This window comes from Jaculus jaculus, chromosome 9 (genome assembly GCF_020740685.1).
Source record: "Jaculus jaculus isolate mJacJac1 chromosome 9, mJacJac1.mat.Y.cur, whole genome shotgun sequence".
In the NCBI taxonomy this organism is placed as follows: domain Eukaryota; kingdom Metazoa; phylum Chordata; class Mammalia; order Rodentia; family Dipodidae; genus Jaculus; species Jaculus jaculus.
The window spans coordinates 95857310-95874413 of record NC_059110.1 but is presented as its reverse complement, the minus strand read 5'-3'; the positions used below and the strand labels follow the sequence as shown (position 1 = coordinate 95874413).

General features: G+C 39.4%; 1 protein-coding gene across 5 annotated transcripts in view; it reads right to left on the bottom strand.

The window, feature by feature from the left end:
• The window catches only part of Bcas3 (BCAS3 microtubule associated cell migration factor), a 664126-nt gene that overhangs the window by 506131 nt on the left and 140891 nt on the right, over positions 1-17104 (bottom strand). For all 5 annotated transcript variants that reach the window (XM_004664529.2, XM_004664531.2, XM_045159845.1 and 2 more), the window contains 2 exons: positions 14934-15041; positions 1047-1123 (listed from right to left, as the gene is read on the bottom strand). In XM_004664529.2, the coding sequence (XP_004664586.1) occupies positions 1047-1123; positions 14934-15041 (185 nt within the window). The remainder of the gene's footprint in view (positions 1-1046; positions 1124-14933; positions 15042-17104) is intronic.

Genomic DNA, 17104 nt, shown 5'->3' with positions numbered 1-17104 from the left:
GTGCTAAGAACAAGTGACTATTATGTCCCCAGCCCTAAACACGGCATGAATGTCACCACCTCAAAGGCTCAAGGAACATCATGGAAAGGGGGACAAAAAGGAAGTAAAAGTTGAAGATGGGAATAGGTCCCGTGTGATACTATGTTCTAGACATAGCATATTCATGAACTCAAAACCATTGTGGTTTCTTGCATAAGATTGAACTCATCAACATTCTATCAAGGATGAGGCAGGGGCTCATGAAACTTCCCTCTGCCCAGAGGAAGGTGGTTAAGGGTTGTTAATAGGCCATTAAGGGTTGCTGGGGTCATACTCTTCAGTGGTATAGTCTCTGGTAAATTGCTATAATCCACGAAACAAGCACCCACCCAGGCTCCTGTGCTGATGCAAACAACTCTAATCTAAATCAGTGGACCACACAAGACGTGAAAAGTAGAAAAAAGATTAATTGGGAGGAAGGGATGGATGGGAATAGTAAGGGGAATAAGAGAGGTAATGGGTAGTGAATATGATCAAAATACACGTATGAAAGACACATACATGTATATGAAATTGTCAAAACTAGAATAAGTACAATGAAATAAAATTTACTATTCATTCGTTATGTTTGAGCACAGAATTTGAAGCTACATTCTACGCTTATTTCTTGAAAATTAGTAGCAGAAGTTGTGGAGGCAAAACAAACACAGAAGAAGAGAAAGAGTCTGAAATAATTCTAAGTTTAAAATCCTCTATTACAGGATGATCCTATTTCTTCAAATACAGAATGTTAAGTCACTTGACAATAGCTTTCTAAGAATAACACTATGAAAAATTCACAACCACTCAAGGAAACATAGAAGGAAAAACTGAGGCAATATACAACAGATATGATGAAAATGTGTAGGCAAGGTAAAATTACATTTCATATAATTATATTAGTAAATAATGACATCTATAAAAATCACAGGAATAGTATTATAACTGAAGCCCACTACTGACTGTATCGAGTAAGTATCATCAATGCATATGCACATGACAGGAAAAAAAAATGATTTGGTACATACTTGTGACAAAAAATTTTTTTGTGAAAGTACAGCTATCAAAGGCAGCGATTTTCTCCTGCAAGACTACGACGAGGATCCTAAAATTAGAGGGGAAAAACCAAAATGGAAACGTGAGTGAATGTGAAATTCTATAAGCTGAGTCATAAATAAGTTAAATCATCTAGATTTGAAAACAAAACATTTCCTCTAGCATATAGGGCAGAAGCATCTGACGCTTAAAGTCTAAACAATGAGCTCTTGCATATAGAGCGCACAGACTCAAGAAAAGACATGAGAAAAGGTGGCAGATGGTAACCACCACCAAAAAATGCTTTTTCTCTATAAAAGTCTCATTCTCATGTCATTTAAATGAAATTGGTCAACATTACAACTGGATATCATCAACAAACTGTTGGCTACTTACTTAAACTTACTAAAACTGGTTTCCTAGTGATTGCTGAATTTCACAATGCATACCGAGGTAGCAAACTCTAATACATTTGCCATTCTGAATGACTCAGTGTATCAGAATTTAATAATACACTAACTATCCAAACAGTGATTTCAGACATGAGGATTTAGAAATAACTGGGGGGGAGATGATTTCAAAAATTCAAAATAAATTATGTACTTATTAGTAATGATAATTTTAAAATAGGTTTTAAAGTTAAATTCCTAAGATATCACCAAAATACTACATTATAGTTAGCTCTTTCTTACAGAACATAAATTTCAAGGTTAAAGTTGGTTTCTTTTGTTTGTTTGTTTTGTTTTTCAGTGTTTTAAGGTAGGTTCACACTCTAGCCCAGGCTGACCTGAAACTCACTATGTAGTCTCAGGGTGGTCTTGAACTCACAGCAATCCTCCTACCTCTGCCTACCAAGTGCTTAGATTAAAGGTGTGTGCCACCACGCCCAGCTAAATTTAAGATTTTTTTTTTTTGTTTTTTGTTTTTTCAAGGAAGGGTCTCACTCTAGCCCAGGCTGTCCTGGAATTCACTCTGTATTCTCAGGGTGGCCACAACTCACAGTGATCCTCCTGCCTCTGCCTCCTTAGTGCTGGGATTAAAGGCAAGTGCCACCACGCCTGGCAAGATTTTTTTTAAACTAATAAAATATTTGACTGTATTTTTTCTTGTCCCTAAATAATCATTTGTTGTATCAAATGGTCATTTTATGTATAAAAATAGGTAGAGATACTAACCCATGAAGGAGATAATATGAAACTCCAGTAACAGTCACAGTAACTGTATTTGTGTTCTATTAGTAACTAGTACCTCAAACCATCAAATACACATAGAATTCTTAATTCTATATCCTCTTAAACCTTGATATAGGAAATGTCACTTCAACATGTATTATTTACTGTTCCTTCACACAAATGTCTATCACAAAATAAACAATGAAAAACACAGAAAAATCATAGCCTATTGTTGAGAATCCACAGAATCTTGTCAGGCACCATGGCACATCCTTATAATCCCAGCACTCAGGAAGCTGAGGAAGGAGGATCACAAGCTCATGGCCAGCCCAGGCTATGCAGCCAGATCTTGTCCCAGTAGCAATAAGAAGAGTAATCCTACAGGGAGAAAGACTCACATACCAATCAATAGAACCAAACAGAGAGATACTATATACAGTATATTCTCTTTCCTTCTCATAATTTATTTTTAAAAATTATTTTTGTTATGCTTTCAAACCCAGAACCTGCAGTATGCCAAGTATATATTCTCTACCACTGAATTATACCCTATAGCCCTTCACCATTTATGTGTGTGTGTGTGTGTGTGTGTGTGTGTGTGTGTGTGTATAGTAGCTTGACAAATATATATATAGATATATATATACATATATATATCTGTCAAACTACATCATGATCAAGTTAAATTATGTGTGTAAACCAACACACATAAAAACACAAGCAATTCCCAGCACCATTAAAACACACACCTAAAAGTTTAAAACCATCAGGTGGAAAAACATGCCAAGCACACAGTAACCCAATAAAGTGGAACAGATATATTACTGTAAAGTAAATACTAATATTATGCTAGTCATATTATGGTATATATCATTGTTGATAAAGTCTAGTTCATAAAATGAAAGGGTTACATAAAACAAATTCAGTAATAATAAATGCATATGTACCCAATAACATTTAAAAGATTTAAAGATGATATAATAAAATCCCAAGGAAATGATCCTTGAAAATGCCGAAAATGGGCTCCTGAGTGCTTTAACTCAAAGAGCAAGTTGCTCCCTTGCTCCTTAATTAAACTTGTTGCTGGGAGAAGAAGGGAGGGAGAGGAGAAAGGTAGAGGAAGAAAAGAGGAAGAGAAAATGAAAAAGGAAATGGCTTGGTTAATGCTTGAAATAAAGCATGACGGGCAGAGAGCCTGAGACTGCTTGAGTTCTTGAGTCTCCAAGAACTGACATAAAATGCTAGACGTCGTCACTGACATGTGTAACCCCAGTATGTGGGGGAAGGACAGGATACCTATGACACCAGAGTTTCAGTGGGCTGAGCTGACTCCCCAAAAATCCAGCAGTTCCAGGTTAAAGGAAAGACCCATCTCAAAATAGTAGGTAAAGCTGGGCATGGTGGTGCATGCCTTTAATCCCAGCATTTAGGAGGCAGAAGTAGGAGGATCGCCATGAGTTTGAGGCCACCCTGAAATTAGATTGTTAATTCCAGGTCGGCCTGGGCTAGAGTGAGACTCTACCTCAGGAAAACAAACAAACAAATAAAACAGTAGGTAGTTGAGTGATAGAGAAGAGGACCGGAAGTTCTCCTCTGGCTGCTGCAGTACATCTGCACACATGCATACACACGGATACACCACACACAGCATGCCACGTTACACATGCTCTACATATACATGTGTGTATGCACAAAAAAATAATAAAGGGGAAAGAAGGAGAGAACAGGAAAAAGTAAACTCCAAAGATTGAGGCCAGGCACAGTGGTACACTGTGATCCCAGCACATGGGAGGCTTCAGGGGGAGTTTGAGGCCAGTTTGTATTACACAGCAAAACTCTACCCTAAAACACAAAAGAAACAACAACAACAAAAAATCCTGTGGCGGGCTGGAGAGATGGCTTAGCGGTTAAGCGCTTGCCTGTGAAGCCTAAGGACCCCGGTTCGAGGCTCAGTTCCCCAGGTCCCATGTTAGCCAGATGCACAAGGGGGTGCACGCATCTGGAGTTCATTTGCAGAGGCTGGAAGCCCTGGCACGCCCATTCTCTCTCTCTCCCTCTATCTGTCTTTCTCTCTGTGTCTGTCGCTCTCAAATAAAGAAAAATAAAATTAAAAAAAAAAATCCTGTGGCATGTATTCAAGCATGCTCCTTAAAAAAAGAACCTATATGATGTTCACTCTGTGCTCATGTTGTCATTTCCCCTACCATCATGAAGATTCCCCATGGAGTCTTTAAGCCAAAATAAACACTTTTCTCCCTCAAAAAAAAAAAAAAAAAAAAAAAAAAAGGAACCTATAGGCAGAATCAATGCCACATCTTGCTAGAGTATCAAGAAAAACAGACAGAAGCTGGGCAAGGTGTTGCACACCTTTAGTTCCAGCACTCAGGGGGCCGGACAGGAAATTTGCAGAGCGTATGAAGCCAGCCTGGAGCTACAGTGAGTTCCATGACAGCCTGGACGAGAGCCCTACCTTGGAAAAAGAAAAAGAAAGAAGAGAATTCACAATACCTACATCACTTGATATTTTATATGTAAATATCACAAGCAACTTTATTGTGATAAACAGGACAATCTAATGGGCAAACATCTACAAAGACACAAATTATAATAACTGGTACCAGAAAGAATTTAAAGCCTAAATAGACTTGTATATATAAAATAAATGAATATTTAATTCCTAAAAAAAACACGGTATGGTCTTTTATCTTTAAGGCTACAGTTATTCATGATCAAAGACCCTTTTGCCCTACATAGATATCCAAGTGATTTAGCAATGTTTACTGAAAGTTCTGATCTGTAGTTAGATGTCACGGCAGCTCTCATATCCACATATGAGTACATATGATCCCAGACACTATTCTGCTACACTGTAGTACTTGTCTATCTCACCATCAGACCTTAAAATTTTACTGTACTAAGCAGCTGTGGTGGCTTAATCCCAACACTTAGGAGGCAGAGTTTTTTGTAAAAGAATCATTATGAGTTTCAAGCCAGTCTGAGCTAAAGTGAATAACAAACATGGTGACTCCTGCCTTTAATCTCAGCACTTGGGAGGAGGATCACCTTGAGTTTGAAGACACCCTCAACTACATAATTAATTCCAGACCAGCCTGGGCTAGAATGAGACCCTAGCTCGAAAAACCTAAATAAATAAATATTACTATATCAATCAATACACAATAATATCTGGTCAAACAGTGACAACATTTAAATAATGAACTCACACCATTTAAAAAAATCTTTAGGGGCTGGAGAGATAGCTTAGCACTTGCCTGCGAAACCTAATGACCCAGGTTCGATTCCCCAGTACCCCCATAGAGCCAGTTGTACATTGTGGCACTTGCTCTGAGGTTTGTGACTAGAGGCCCTGACACTCCCATTCCCTCTTATCTACCCCCCTCTCTCCCTCCCTCTCAAGTAAATAAATAAAAACAAAACAGTTCTAAAAATCTTTATAGTTAGTTCATTTTACCACAGCTGGCAATCTCAGGCTGGTCTCAAACTCATGATCCTCCAGCCTTAGACTCTGAATTATAGGCATGAGTCCATGCTTAGCTACACTTTTTCTTTTTAAATTTCTCACATTCAAAGTGTATAGTTCTGCCTTGTATTGAATTTGCTCCTCAAATTTTTACATATTTTGGTGCTAATTAGTATACTATTATTTTCAAATTTTCATTTTTATAACAGATTTCAACTACAATGTAAAATTAGTCACATCAAAAATGTATGACGGAGTTGGGCGTGGTGGTGCACGCCTTTAATCCCAACACTTGGGAGGCAGAGGTAGGAGGATTGCTGTGAGTTGGAGACCATCCTGAGACTCCATAGTGAATTCCAGGTCAGTCTGGGCTAGAGTGAGACCCTACCTCGAAAAACAAAACAAAACAACAAAAAAAAAAAAATGACAGCAGCCAGGCGTGGTGGTGCACACCTTTAATCCCAGCACTCGGGAGGCAGAGGTAGGAGGATTGCCGTGAGTTCTAGGCCACACTGAGAATAGAGTTAATTCCAAGTTAGCCTGAGCTAGAGTGAGACCCTACCTTGAAAAAAAAAATGTATGACAGCTCTCCCTCACTGAATTCTTAGAAGGATCTGTGAATTTATCTCCACATGAGGTCATTTGATCCTCTCCCTGAGTTTCAGAGCTCATAATCCATTGAGGATAATTTTCTCTACAACTTTCAAAACTTATCTTACCCTGCTCATAATTCTCAGCATGTTTAACGTTTGCAGATAGGAAAATGCTTGCCCATTTCATTAAACAGTAAGACATAGCTATGCCTCAGAGGGGGCAAGAAAACCTTAGGAGATGGAGTCAGACAGGCAGAAGAGGACAGGTTAATGTCACTGTGGGCCACAGGAAGGAAACCAAAGAAGAAGCTGGAGCAGAGCAATTTTTTAAAAAAGAAAAATGAGTGCTGGAGCAGTGGTTCATCAGTTAAGATGCTTGCCTACAAAGCCCAAGGACCCAAGTTCAATTCCCCAGTATCCACCTAAAGCCAGATGTACAAGGTGGCACATGCATCTGGAGTTTGTTTACTGTGGCTACAGGCCTGGTGCACCAATAGTCTCCCTTTCCCTCTCTATCTCTACCACTTTCTCTCTCTTTGAACAAAAGAAAATTCAGCAGATTGTGAAAATGGACAAATGATCAAAATAAATATTTCTGCAAAGAAATATAGTTAATAAGTAGTACACTAAGGAAATGCAAAGCCAAGCCATAATATTACACTCTGGATGCTGAGGCAGAACTGTGAATTTGAGCCCAGACTGGGATACACAGGAAGAAGCTATCTCTAGAAATTAAGTGCAATTCTCATCAATGTCTTCTCAGAACTAAATGCAATCCAACAATTCATATGCAAACACACACACACACACACACACACACAAAAAAAAAAAAAACAGCCAAAGTAGGAGGTACTATAAGTCCTGACCAAGCAACAAAGTCAACACACTGCTGGCACAAAAACAGACACACAGAAGCTGGAGAGATGGCCTAGCAGTAACTACTTGCCTATGAAGCCTAAGGACCCCAGTTCAAGGCTCAATTTCTGCAGGACCCATGTAAGCCAGGTGCACAAGGTGGTGCATGTATCTGGAGGTCATTTGCAGCACCCATTCTCACTCTATTTATCTGCCTCTTTCTGTAACTCTCAAATAAATAAATAAAATAAAATAAAAACAACAAAAAAATAGACACAGAGACCCATAGAATAGAATACTCAAGGAAGAAATCACACACAAGTCTAACTTTTGACAAAAGCATCAGGAACGCGGCGGAAGAAATGACCGTTCAACAAATAATGCCGGCGAAACTGGAAATCCACCAGCAGAAGAATGAACTTAGATGCACAGCTCTCAACCTGCACAAAGATCAACCAAAAATGAATCAGATGCCGGGTCTGGTGGTGCATGCCTTTAATCTCAGTCCTTGGGAGGCAAAGGCAGGAGGATGACTGTGAGTTCAAGGGCCACCCTGAGACTACATAGTTAATTCCAGGTCAGCCTGGGCCAGAGTGACACCCTACCTCAAAAAAACAAACAAACAAACAAAAAAAGGATCAGGGCTGGAGGGATAGCTTAGCAGTTAAAGCATTTGCTTGCTAAGCCAAAGGACGTAGGTTCAATTCCCTAGGACCCACATTAGCCAGATGCACAAGGGGGTGCATGAGTCTGAAGTTTGTTTGCAGTGACTGGAGGCCCTGACATGCCCATTCTCATTCTCTCCCTCTCCCTCTTTCTCTTTCTCGCTGTCAAATAAATAAATAAATAAAAATAAAATATTAGGGCTGGAGAGATGGCTTAGCGGTTAAGTGCTTGCCTGTGAAGCCTAGGACCCTGTTCGAGGCTCGATTCCCCAGGACCCACGTTAGCCAGATGCAAAAAGGGGCATACACGTCTGGAGTTCGTTTGCAGTGGGTGGAGGCCCTGGCGCACCCATTCTCTCTCTCTCTCTGCCTCTTTCTCTCTCTGTCTGTCGCTCTCAAATAAATATAGACCAAAAAATTTTTTTTAAAAATTAAAAAAAACAGGACCAGCTCAAAATAGATCAAAGACCTTAATTTAAAACCAGAAACTACTAGAGGAACTTACAAATATAGCTAAGAACTTTTTGATAAGGACTATGGTGGCACAGGAAATGGCCCCCAAAATCAACAAATAGGACTACATGAAATAAAATGTTTTGTGTATATCAAAGGAAACTGAGCAAAGAGATCAGAAGTGAGAGAAAACTTTAGACAGAGATTTGATAACAGGAATATATAAAGAACTACAATAATTAAACACCAAAGACACCTTACAGTTCTCCAAATAAGGAACACAAATGGCCACCTTCCCTATCCATACTACCTGGGGCACCTGTAGTTAATCAAATATATGTGACTTTGAGAGTAGCATTACCAGCAGGTATGAAATACAGCACTCGGGAGGCAGAGGTAGGAGGATTGCTGTGAGTTCAAGGCCACCCTGAGACTACATAGTGAAGTCCAGGTCAGCCTGGACTCGAGTGAGACTTTACCTCAAAAAAACAAAAAAAAATTTTTTTAATAAAAATAAATTTAAAAAATTGTTCATCATCCTTAGCTGTCAGGGAATCCAAACTAAAACCACTTGGAAATTTCTTCTCACTCCAGGCAGAATGGCTCTGTTAAGAGAGCAAGTAACAGGATTGGAAAGATGGCTTGGCAGCTAAGGTGCCCGTGAAGCCTAAGGACCCAGGTTCCATTCTTCTGATCATACATAAGCCATATGCACATATTGGTGCATGCATCAGGAGTATGTTTGCAGTGGCTAGAGATCTGCGCATGTCCACTGTTGTCATTGTCTCTCTCTCTCTCTCTCTCTCTGTCTGTCTCTAATAAATAAGTAAAAAAAATTTGAAAAAAAAAAAAGAAAGCAAATAACAGCAATGCTAGCAAGGAAGTGGGGAAAGAGAAACCCTTATTCACTGATGGTGAAAGTGCAACCTGGTTCAATCACTATGGAAATCAATGTGGTGGCTTCCCACAAAAACAAAAACTGAAGTACCACATAACCCAGCTGTACCGCTCCTGGACATGTAACAAGGGATGTATTCTACCACAGAGACACTCGTACACCCATGTTCATTGCTACTCCCTAGCCAAAACAGGAAGAACTGGAACCAGCAAAGACACTCATCAACTGATGATTGCATGATGAAAATGTGGTACATAGAATAGGATTTTATTCAGCTGTAAGGAAAAATGAAACTATGAAAAATGGATGGAGCTATAAAAGATCATACTAAGTGAGGAAACTCAGGCCCAGAGGGCAAAAAGGGTATATTGTCCCATATATATGGATCCTAATTTTGAATGTTCGTATGTAAATAAGGGGAGGTGAAAAAGGGTATTAAGCCACATAGGCAATCACGAGAGGGGAAGAGGTGTAGAGAAAGGGGGAAGGACAAAAGGTCATATGTGACATGAAGGTGGAAGAGAGAATATGAAAGGGAAAGGCCACAAGGGAAGGGAATGAGAAAAGGGAACCAAAAAGTATTAAAAAAAATTCATAATCAAACCTAATTATCTATATGTCTATATGCTAAAGGGTTTAGTAATAACAACATCCCATTTCATATCCTCTACTAGCTATTATAGCTATAATAAAAGGGAAAACCACTATGATAGTTATAATTTAATTTTTTTAAAGAACATAGACAAGGGCTGGAGAGATGGCTTAGTGGTTAAGCGCTTGCCTTTGAAGACTAAGGACCCCGGTTCAAGGCTCGGTTCCCCAGATCCCACATTAGCCAGATGCACAAGGGGGCGCACGCGTCTGGAGTTTGTTTGCAGTGGCTGGAAGCCCTGGCGCGCCCATTCTCTCTCTCTCCCTCTATCTGTCTTTCTCTCTGTGTTTGTCACTCTCAAATAAATAAATAAATAATGGATAAAAAATATAAAAAAAAAAGAACATAGACAATTTGCTTAGCATTCATCAGGCCCTGGGTTCAATGACCAGCACCACATGCAACCAAAACCAAGAATGAGTGTGATGAGAATGTGGAAAAACTGAAACCCTCATACATTGCACAAACATACATTGCTGGTATTAATGCAAAATGAATGACACAGTCATTTTAGAGAACAACTTAGCAGTTCCTCAAAGAGTTACCACATAAAACAAACATTTCTACTTATAGTAGCAGATACAAGAGAAATAAATGTTCACAAAATCCTTATCATAGGACAGTTCCAAAGAGCTTGACTACTGAATGGATAACAAAATGTGGTGCATCCATCCAGTACTGAGCCATAAAGAGGGATGAGATACTGACACTACAACATGAATGAACCTTAGAAACCTAATGCTACTGAGGAAACCAGGCAGAAACATCAGACATGGTATTGATAAAATATCTACTATAGGGAAATTCCAGTGACAAAAAGTAGGTTAGTGGTTTCCAGAGATGGGAAAAGGGGAAAAATGGGAAATGACTGTCAGTAGATAGAGGTAGTCCTTTTATGGGTATGAGTGAAAATGTTCGTAATTGTGAGAGTTGTAAGACATTGCAAACACCAAAACGGGTGTGCACAGTAGGCTTTAAGTGAGGTGCTTTTAAGTTGTATATTATGCCTCAAGTTTTCACTGGTTTAGTTGAAATAACTAACAGGGTAAATTATTATTTATTAAAATATAAACCAGAGGAATGGGGAGATGGTTCAGCAGTTAAAGGAACTTGATTACACTTGCCAAACCAAGTTCAATTCCCCAGTCAACCACATAAAGCTGATGCAAAAAGGGGTGTATGTGTGTGGTGTTTGTTTGCAGTGGCAAGAGACCCTGACATGTGCATACCTGCACACATGCATGTACACACACATGTTTACATAAATGATTTTTGAACTGTAAAGTAATTTTAAATTAGAGGAAATTCTCTGCAGGATATGTAGTGGCAAATAAACATTTGGCTTCTTAATAAAGACTCAATGAGATGAGATAAGAACACTGACAGGTCTACCAGAGCAACCTGGGAAGTAATAAAACATGGAAGACAGCTCAACAATAGCAACAGATGAAGCCAGGCGTGGTGGCACACCTTTAATCCCAGCACTCGGGAGGCAGAGGTAGGAGGATCACTGTGAGTTCAAGGCCACCCTGAGACTCTGTAGTGAATTCCAGGTCAGCATGGGCAAGAGTAAGACCCTACCTAGAAAAACTGAAGGAAAAAAAAAAAAAAGAACAGTTGAGAACTCTGGAATTCACTATGCAGTGTGCACACACAGATCTACTGCGAGTATGTACCTGTGAAGGCCAGATCACCAGGTGTCCTCCCCTACTGCTCTTCTACTTTCCTTAAACTGGAGCTTCCATTTTGATGAGACTGGCTGCTGGCTAACCAGTGAGTGCCGGTGCTATCTCTACCCACCCCTACCCCCAGGACTGGGATTACAGGCATGCATGACCATGTCGAGCTGTGTACATGGGTGCTGGGAATCAAACACTGACTCTCATGTTTGTAGGTCAAGCACTCTTATCCACAATCATTGCCCAAGCCCCTTGGGTTCCAATGTCATGTCTGATTTTCACCTAAAATTATATCTACCATAGCAGAGTATCAGATGTTTACAAGCTATTCTGTTATTACAGCAATTTACTTTCTATTGCTTTTATTTATTTATTTATTCATTTATATATTTGAGAGCAAGCGATAAGAGAGAAGAGAGGCAGTCACAGAGAGAATGGGCACACCAGGGCCTCTAGCCACTGTAAACAAACTCCAGATACATGTGCCCCTTTGTGCATCTGGCTTACGTGGGTACTGAGGAATTGAACCTGGGTCCTTTGGCTTCATAGGCAAGCGCTTTAACTGCTAAGCCATCTCTCCAGCCCTGTTTTCTATTATTTTTATAGATTTTTAAATATTTGGTGTACATGTGCATGTTCAAATGGTTAAGTGCTGGTGTGCATGCCCTGGCACACATATGGAGGTCAGTGGTTAATTGCTGGTGTGCATGCCCTGGCACAGGTATGAATGTCAGAGAACAACTTTCAGGTTAGTTCTTGCCTTCCATCTCATTTGAGTCAGGGTCTCTCACTGTTGTTCACTACTCCACTTCCATTCTTACTGTAGCACAATGGAATAAAGAAGCCCACCACAGTTTCTAGCTTTTACATGCGATGTGGAAATCTGAACTAAGGTCCTTAGAGTTTCACAATAAGCACTTTATCCACTGAGCCATATCCCTCAGACCTCACAGTTTAAATCTAACCCTTAATCCAAGTAAGAAAGCAAAGAGAAAGCCATATTTATTATGTCCTAACTTGTGAGGCCATAATGATACGATTTTCATTTAACCTGAGTTGTTCTGCTAATTAAGTGTGCCCAAACTGTAGTTGCTATATTTAACTTATTTAGTCATTGACATTTCTCCATAACAGAAAGTACACACATATCCTGTCCATAAAAGACTGTCTCTTTATAGTAGCAGCTCAGACTCTCATCACCAAATTCAGATCCACATGCAGACAATAATCTTTAATACAATTCCTTGAGTAAAGCTCCTCATGTACAGTGTAGTAGCTCTCAACCCGCTTATGAATTAAGAAAACGAGATGTCTGCCCTCCACCTCAACACATCAAAACCATAGTGGTGGGACAGGCCCAGGATACCCACTGACTTTGGACACAATGCCTTCAGAAGGGAAGAGGAGTGACCCATCTCAATGACTGCTGCCACCCACTGCCACGGAAGCTTACTCCTTACCTACCCTGATTTACTTATTGGGAGACAAGCTCCCCATAGAATCGCCTGCCCATCCACCAGAAGGAATTCCTCTGCGGCTTCCTGGTGCTATGAGCAGTACGTCTCTCACAGTTTCCTGGGACTCTACTTCTTGAGTATACTCTCTGCCCTGTACCAAAACAAATTCTCATCATCGTGTCTGTTCTTCACACTATGTGCCACTGCACCTCTTAGATGAACCTCGTAGGTCCTGCTGGCCTCGAACTTGCCATGTCAAGTTAGGGCATATGCCAGAATAGTCCTAAACTAATGAACTAATAGTTTTGAACTGATGAATACCAAGGGTATTTCATTAATCTGTGTGCTTTCTGGTCAAAAACAAATTCCAACACAGATAACTGCATTTATCTCTTATCAACCATCTTTTCCATTAAGCTCAGAAAATAATGATATGCATATAGTTTGATATTAACTTTTAATGATATAAAATTACAACTTTGATTTCCTATTTAAGCTTAGTAACTAATTTAAACAACAGGTGACGTTTTGCTGCTATTTATCTAGTTTCTAGTTATAGATTTCCAATATACAGAAAACTGCGATCTCAAAAGTCTTCACTGCGCAGCTCTTCTTTTTAGAATGTTTTAACATTTCTTATTGGTTAAATCATATGAAATACAGTCTGCAACAGTACCAAGGACAGTTTTTAGGATTAAATATATTGTCTACTAGATCTAAATCACGAATCACATTAGCAGTTAATATAATGTTGAAAAATGTGATGTAGGGGATAAAAGCACTGCACTAGTACACTGAGTGCTGCTTCTCCCTTTTATTTTCAGGGTTAAGTATTTGAATTCAAATATTTATAATTAGTATCAAGTCTGTGTTTTCTTGACTTTTGTTTGTTAGGGATATCTTTTGGAGTATTTAATTTAAAAAAAAAATTAAGACTGCTTTTTTATTGTTGTTTTGTTTTGTTTTACAAGATAGGGTTTCACTCTAGTCTAGGCTGAAAATCACTGTGTGGTCTCAGGGTGGCCTTGAACTCATAGCAATCCTCCTACCTCTGCCTCCTGAGTGCTGAGATTAAAGGTGTGTGCCACCACACCCAGCAAGATTGCATTTAAGTTAACTCAAGCAGAAGAAAACATTACACTTCTGATTGATACCTTGCCTTAAGACTCTGAACTAGAGATTTATCATCCTAGGGCTTCAGTTTTGTCTTATGTAAAAGACAAGTGCTAATATTCTGTGGTCAATGTGTTGTTATCACTAGAAAGCACGTAGGAGTTTAATTTGGGTTTAAATACTTTCCCCTAACTTTAAAGAAGAAAAACTAGCCCAATCCCTATTTTAGGTTCATTGTGACATACAAAGAAATAAAAAACTTAAAATGTTTTTAGTTAAAAACAGTGGCACATGCCTAAAATCCCAGCTACCAAGGGCACTGAATCAGGGCAATCAAGTTGAAGGGCAGCCTGGGTAACTAACAAGATCTTCTGTCAAAATAATGTAAACGGGGGATTGGGGCATTTGCTCGAGGGTAGAGTACTTGACTAGCATGCCCAAATGCTGGGTACAATGCCCAGGATCACCCAGTAAAGTCTTTAAGCCAAGTACTGTTTTCAAAACAATACTTAAGGGACTGAGGATGTGGGTCAATGTAGAATGGAGTAAAGCTAGAAGTTGGAAAATATTCAACAAGAAATCTTATTGAAATCATTAAAAGACAGAATTTTTTTTTAAGTTTTTTGAGGTAGGGGCTCACTCTAGCCCAGGCTGATCTGCTACTCACTCTGCAGTCTCTCTCAGTGTGGCCTCCCAGCAACCCTCCTACCTCTGCATCCCAAGTACTGGGATTAAAGGTGTGTGCCACCACACCCAGCTTCAAACACTTTTTTACGATGACCCTATGCCATGAGATTGGCAGAGCTCTACAATGCCCCAGAGGCATGTTACTTTTCCAAAGAAAGATGTGAAAAGTGCTTACCTCTTGTTACAGTGGAGATCGTAAATAGGTGTTTTAAACTGAATGGATTTGACCATCTCCCCAGTACGAAGTGAATACAGATCCACACAGCAGTAAGGTGGAGTTGTACTAAAAGAGGAAGAAAACAAAATCATTTCTTAAAAGGAAAAGTGACAATACATCAAATATATTCCTTTAAAAAACGTTGCTTATTTTTATTTATTTATTTATTTATTTGAGAGTGACAGACAGAAAGAGAAAGAGAAAAAAATGAGTGTGCCAGGGCTTCACTGCAAACAAACTCCAGACACATGCACCCCCTTGTGCATCTGGCTAATGTGGGTCCTGGGGAATTGAGCCTCGAACTGGAGTCTTTAGGCTTTACAAGCAACTGCTTAACCGCTAAGCCATCTCTCCAGCCCAAATATATTCTTAATATACTATGTTAATGAAATTAGGAAATTGATTCAAATTTATCCCAAAATGATAATAACATGCCCCAGCAACTTAACTTGGGAATGAAAGGTTAAGATTATGGAGGAAAAAAAACATGAGATTTTATAAATAAACGTACAAAGTATTTAATAATTCTCAAGACATGTTGATAGGAAATATTTTCTTGCTGGGCATGGTGGTGCGTGTCTTTAATACCAGCACTTGGGAAGCAGAGGTAGGAGGATCGCTGTGAGTTCAAGGCCACCCTGAAATTAGATTGTTAATTCCAGGTCAGCCTCAGCTAGAGTAAGACCCTACCTCGAAAAAAAAAAAAGAAAGAAAAGATAAGAAATATTTTCTTAAACTTGTAAATAACACTAACTTTAAAGTCAACAGGGCTGGAGAGATGGCTCAGCAGTTAAGGCGCTAGCCTGTGAAGCCTAAGGATCCAGGTTCAATTCTCCAGGTCCTATGTCAGCCAGATCTGCATATAGTTTTCTTTCTGGTTTTTATACATATGTGATAAGGTTTTCAGAAAATAAGGGCAACTCTCTTTCTTACAGTAACTATGTGTTTTTCTTTTTAATTTATTTTGAGAGAGAGAAAGGCAAAAAGAGAGAGAGAATGGGCACACCAGGGCCTTCAGCCACTGCGAACAAACTCCAGATGTATTTACCCTTTGTGCACATGTGCAACATTGCATGCTTGCGTTATTGTGTGTCTGGCTTACTTGGGACCTAGAGATTCTAACATGAGTTCTTAGGCTTCACATGCAAGTGCCTTAACTGCTAAGCCATCTTTCCAGCCTAGCAGCCATGATTTTTGAGTTGAATTATGAGTCTTTTACATAGTGTTTCATTTTAGGGTCAAACGTTTCAGAGAAAGAAGGAAAGAATGATATGCCAGGGCCTTTAGCCATTGCAGACAAACTCTAGATGCATGTGCCACCATGTGCATCTGGCTTACATGGGACCTGCAAAATCAAACCAGGGGCTTTGCAGGCATATCCCTTAGTCACTAAGCCATCTCTCAAGCCCACCTGTGCTTTTGTAAATGAAGAAAGTGATTACTCAAGAGAGTCAGAGAGAATGGGCATGCCAGAGCCTCTAGCCATTGCAAACAAACTCCAGACACACGTGCAGCCTTGTGCATCTGGCTCCATGGGTACTAGGGAATCAAACCTGGGTGCTTAGCTTTCTCAGGCACATGCCTTAACTGCTAAGTTATCTCTCAATTTATAGTGATCCTCTATCCACTGCCTCCCAAGCACTGGAATTAAAGGTGTGCGCTACCACAACCAGCATTTTAACACATTACAACAATCTACAGCAGGCAGTGCATCTCTTCAGGCAGCCACAGTACCTTGGTTAGGACACTTGCCGGAACTTGCAGCTCAATTCCTATGCTCATTTGGGAAGAGTAAAATGTATGTGGACCACAGAGGAAAACACTATTCTGAATCACCAGGTTTTCCACTTGATGTAAAGTTAATTTTTACTTTCTTTTTGGTTTTTTCAATTTCTTTCTTTCTTTTTTTTTTTTTTTTTAGGTATTGTTCCACAAGTGAATGTAAACTAAGAAAGCAAAAATTTTTTTATTTAATATACAGTGGAATTCTTTACTGTTGGGAATGAAAAATACTACATCATTTGGAAAAACATAGATAACTAGTTTCTTTAAAAAATAAACATACTTTCCCAACTCTCACCAGGGTTCAATTCTCCAGTACCCATGTAAAGCCAGATACACAAAGGGGC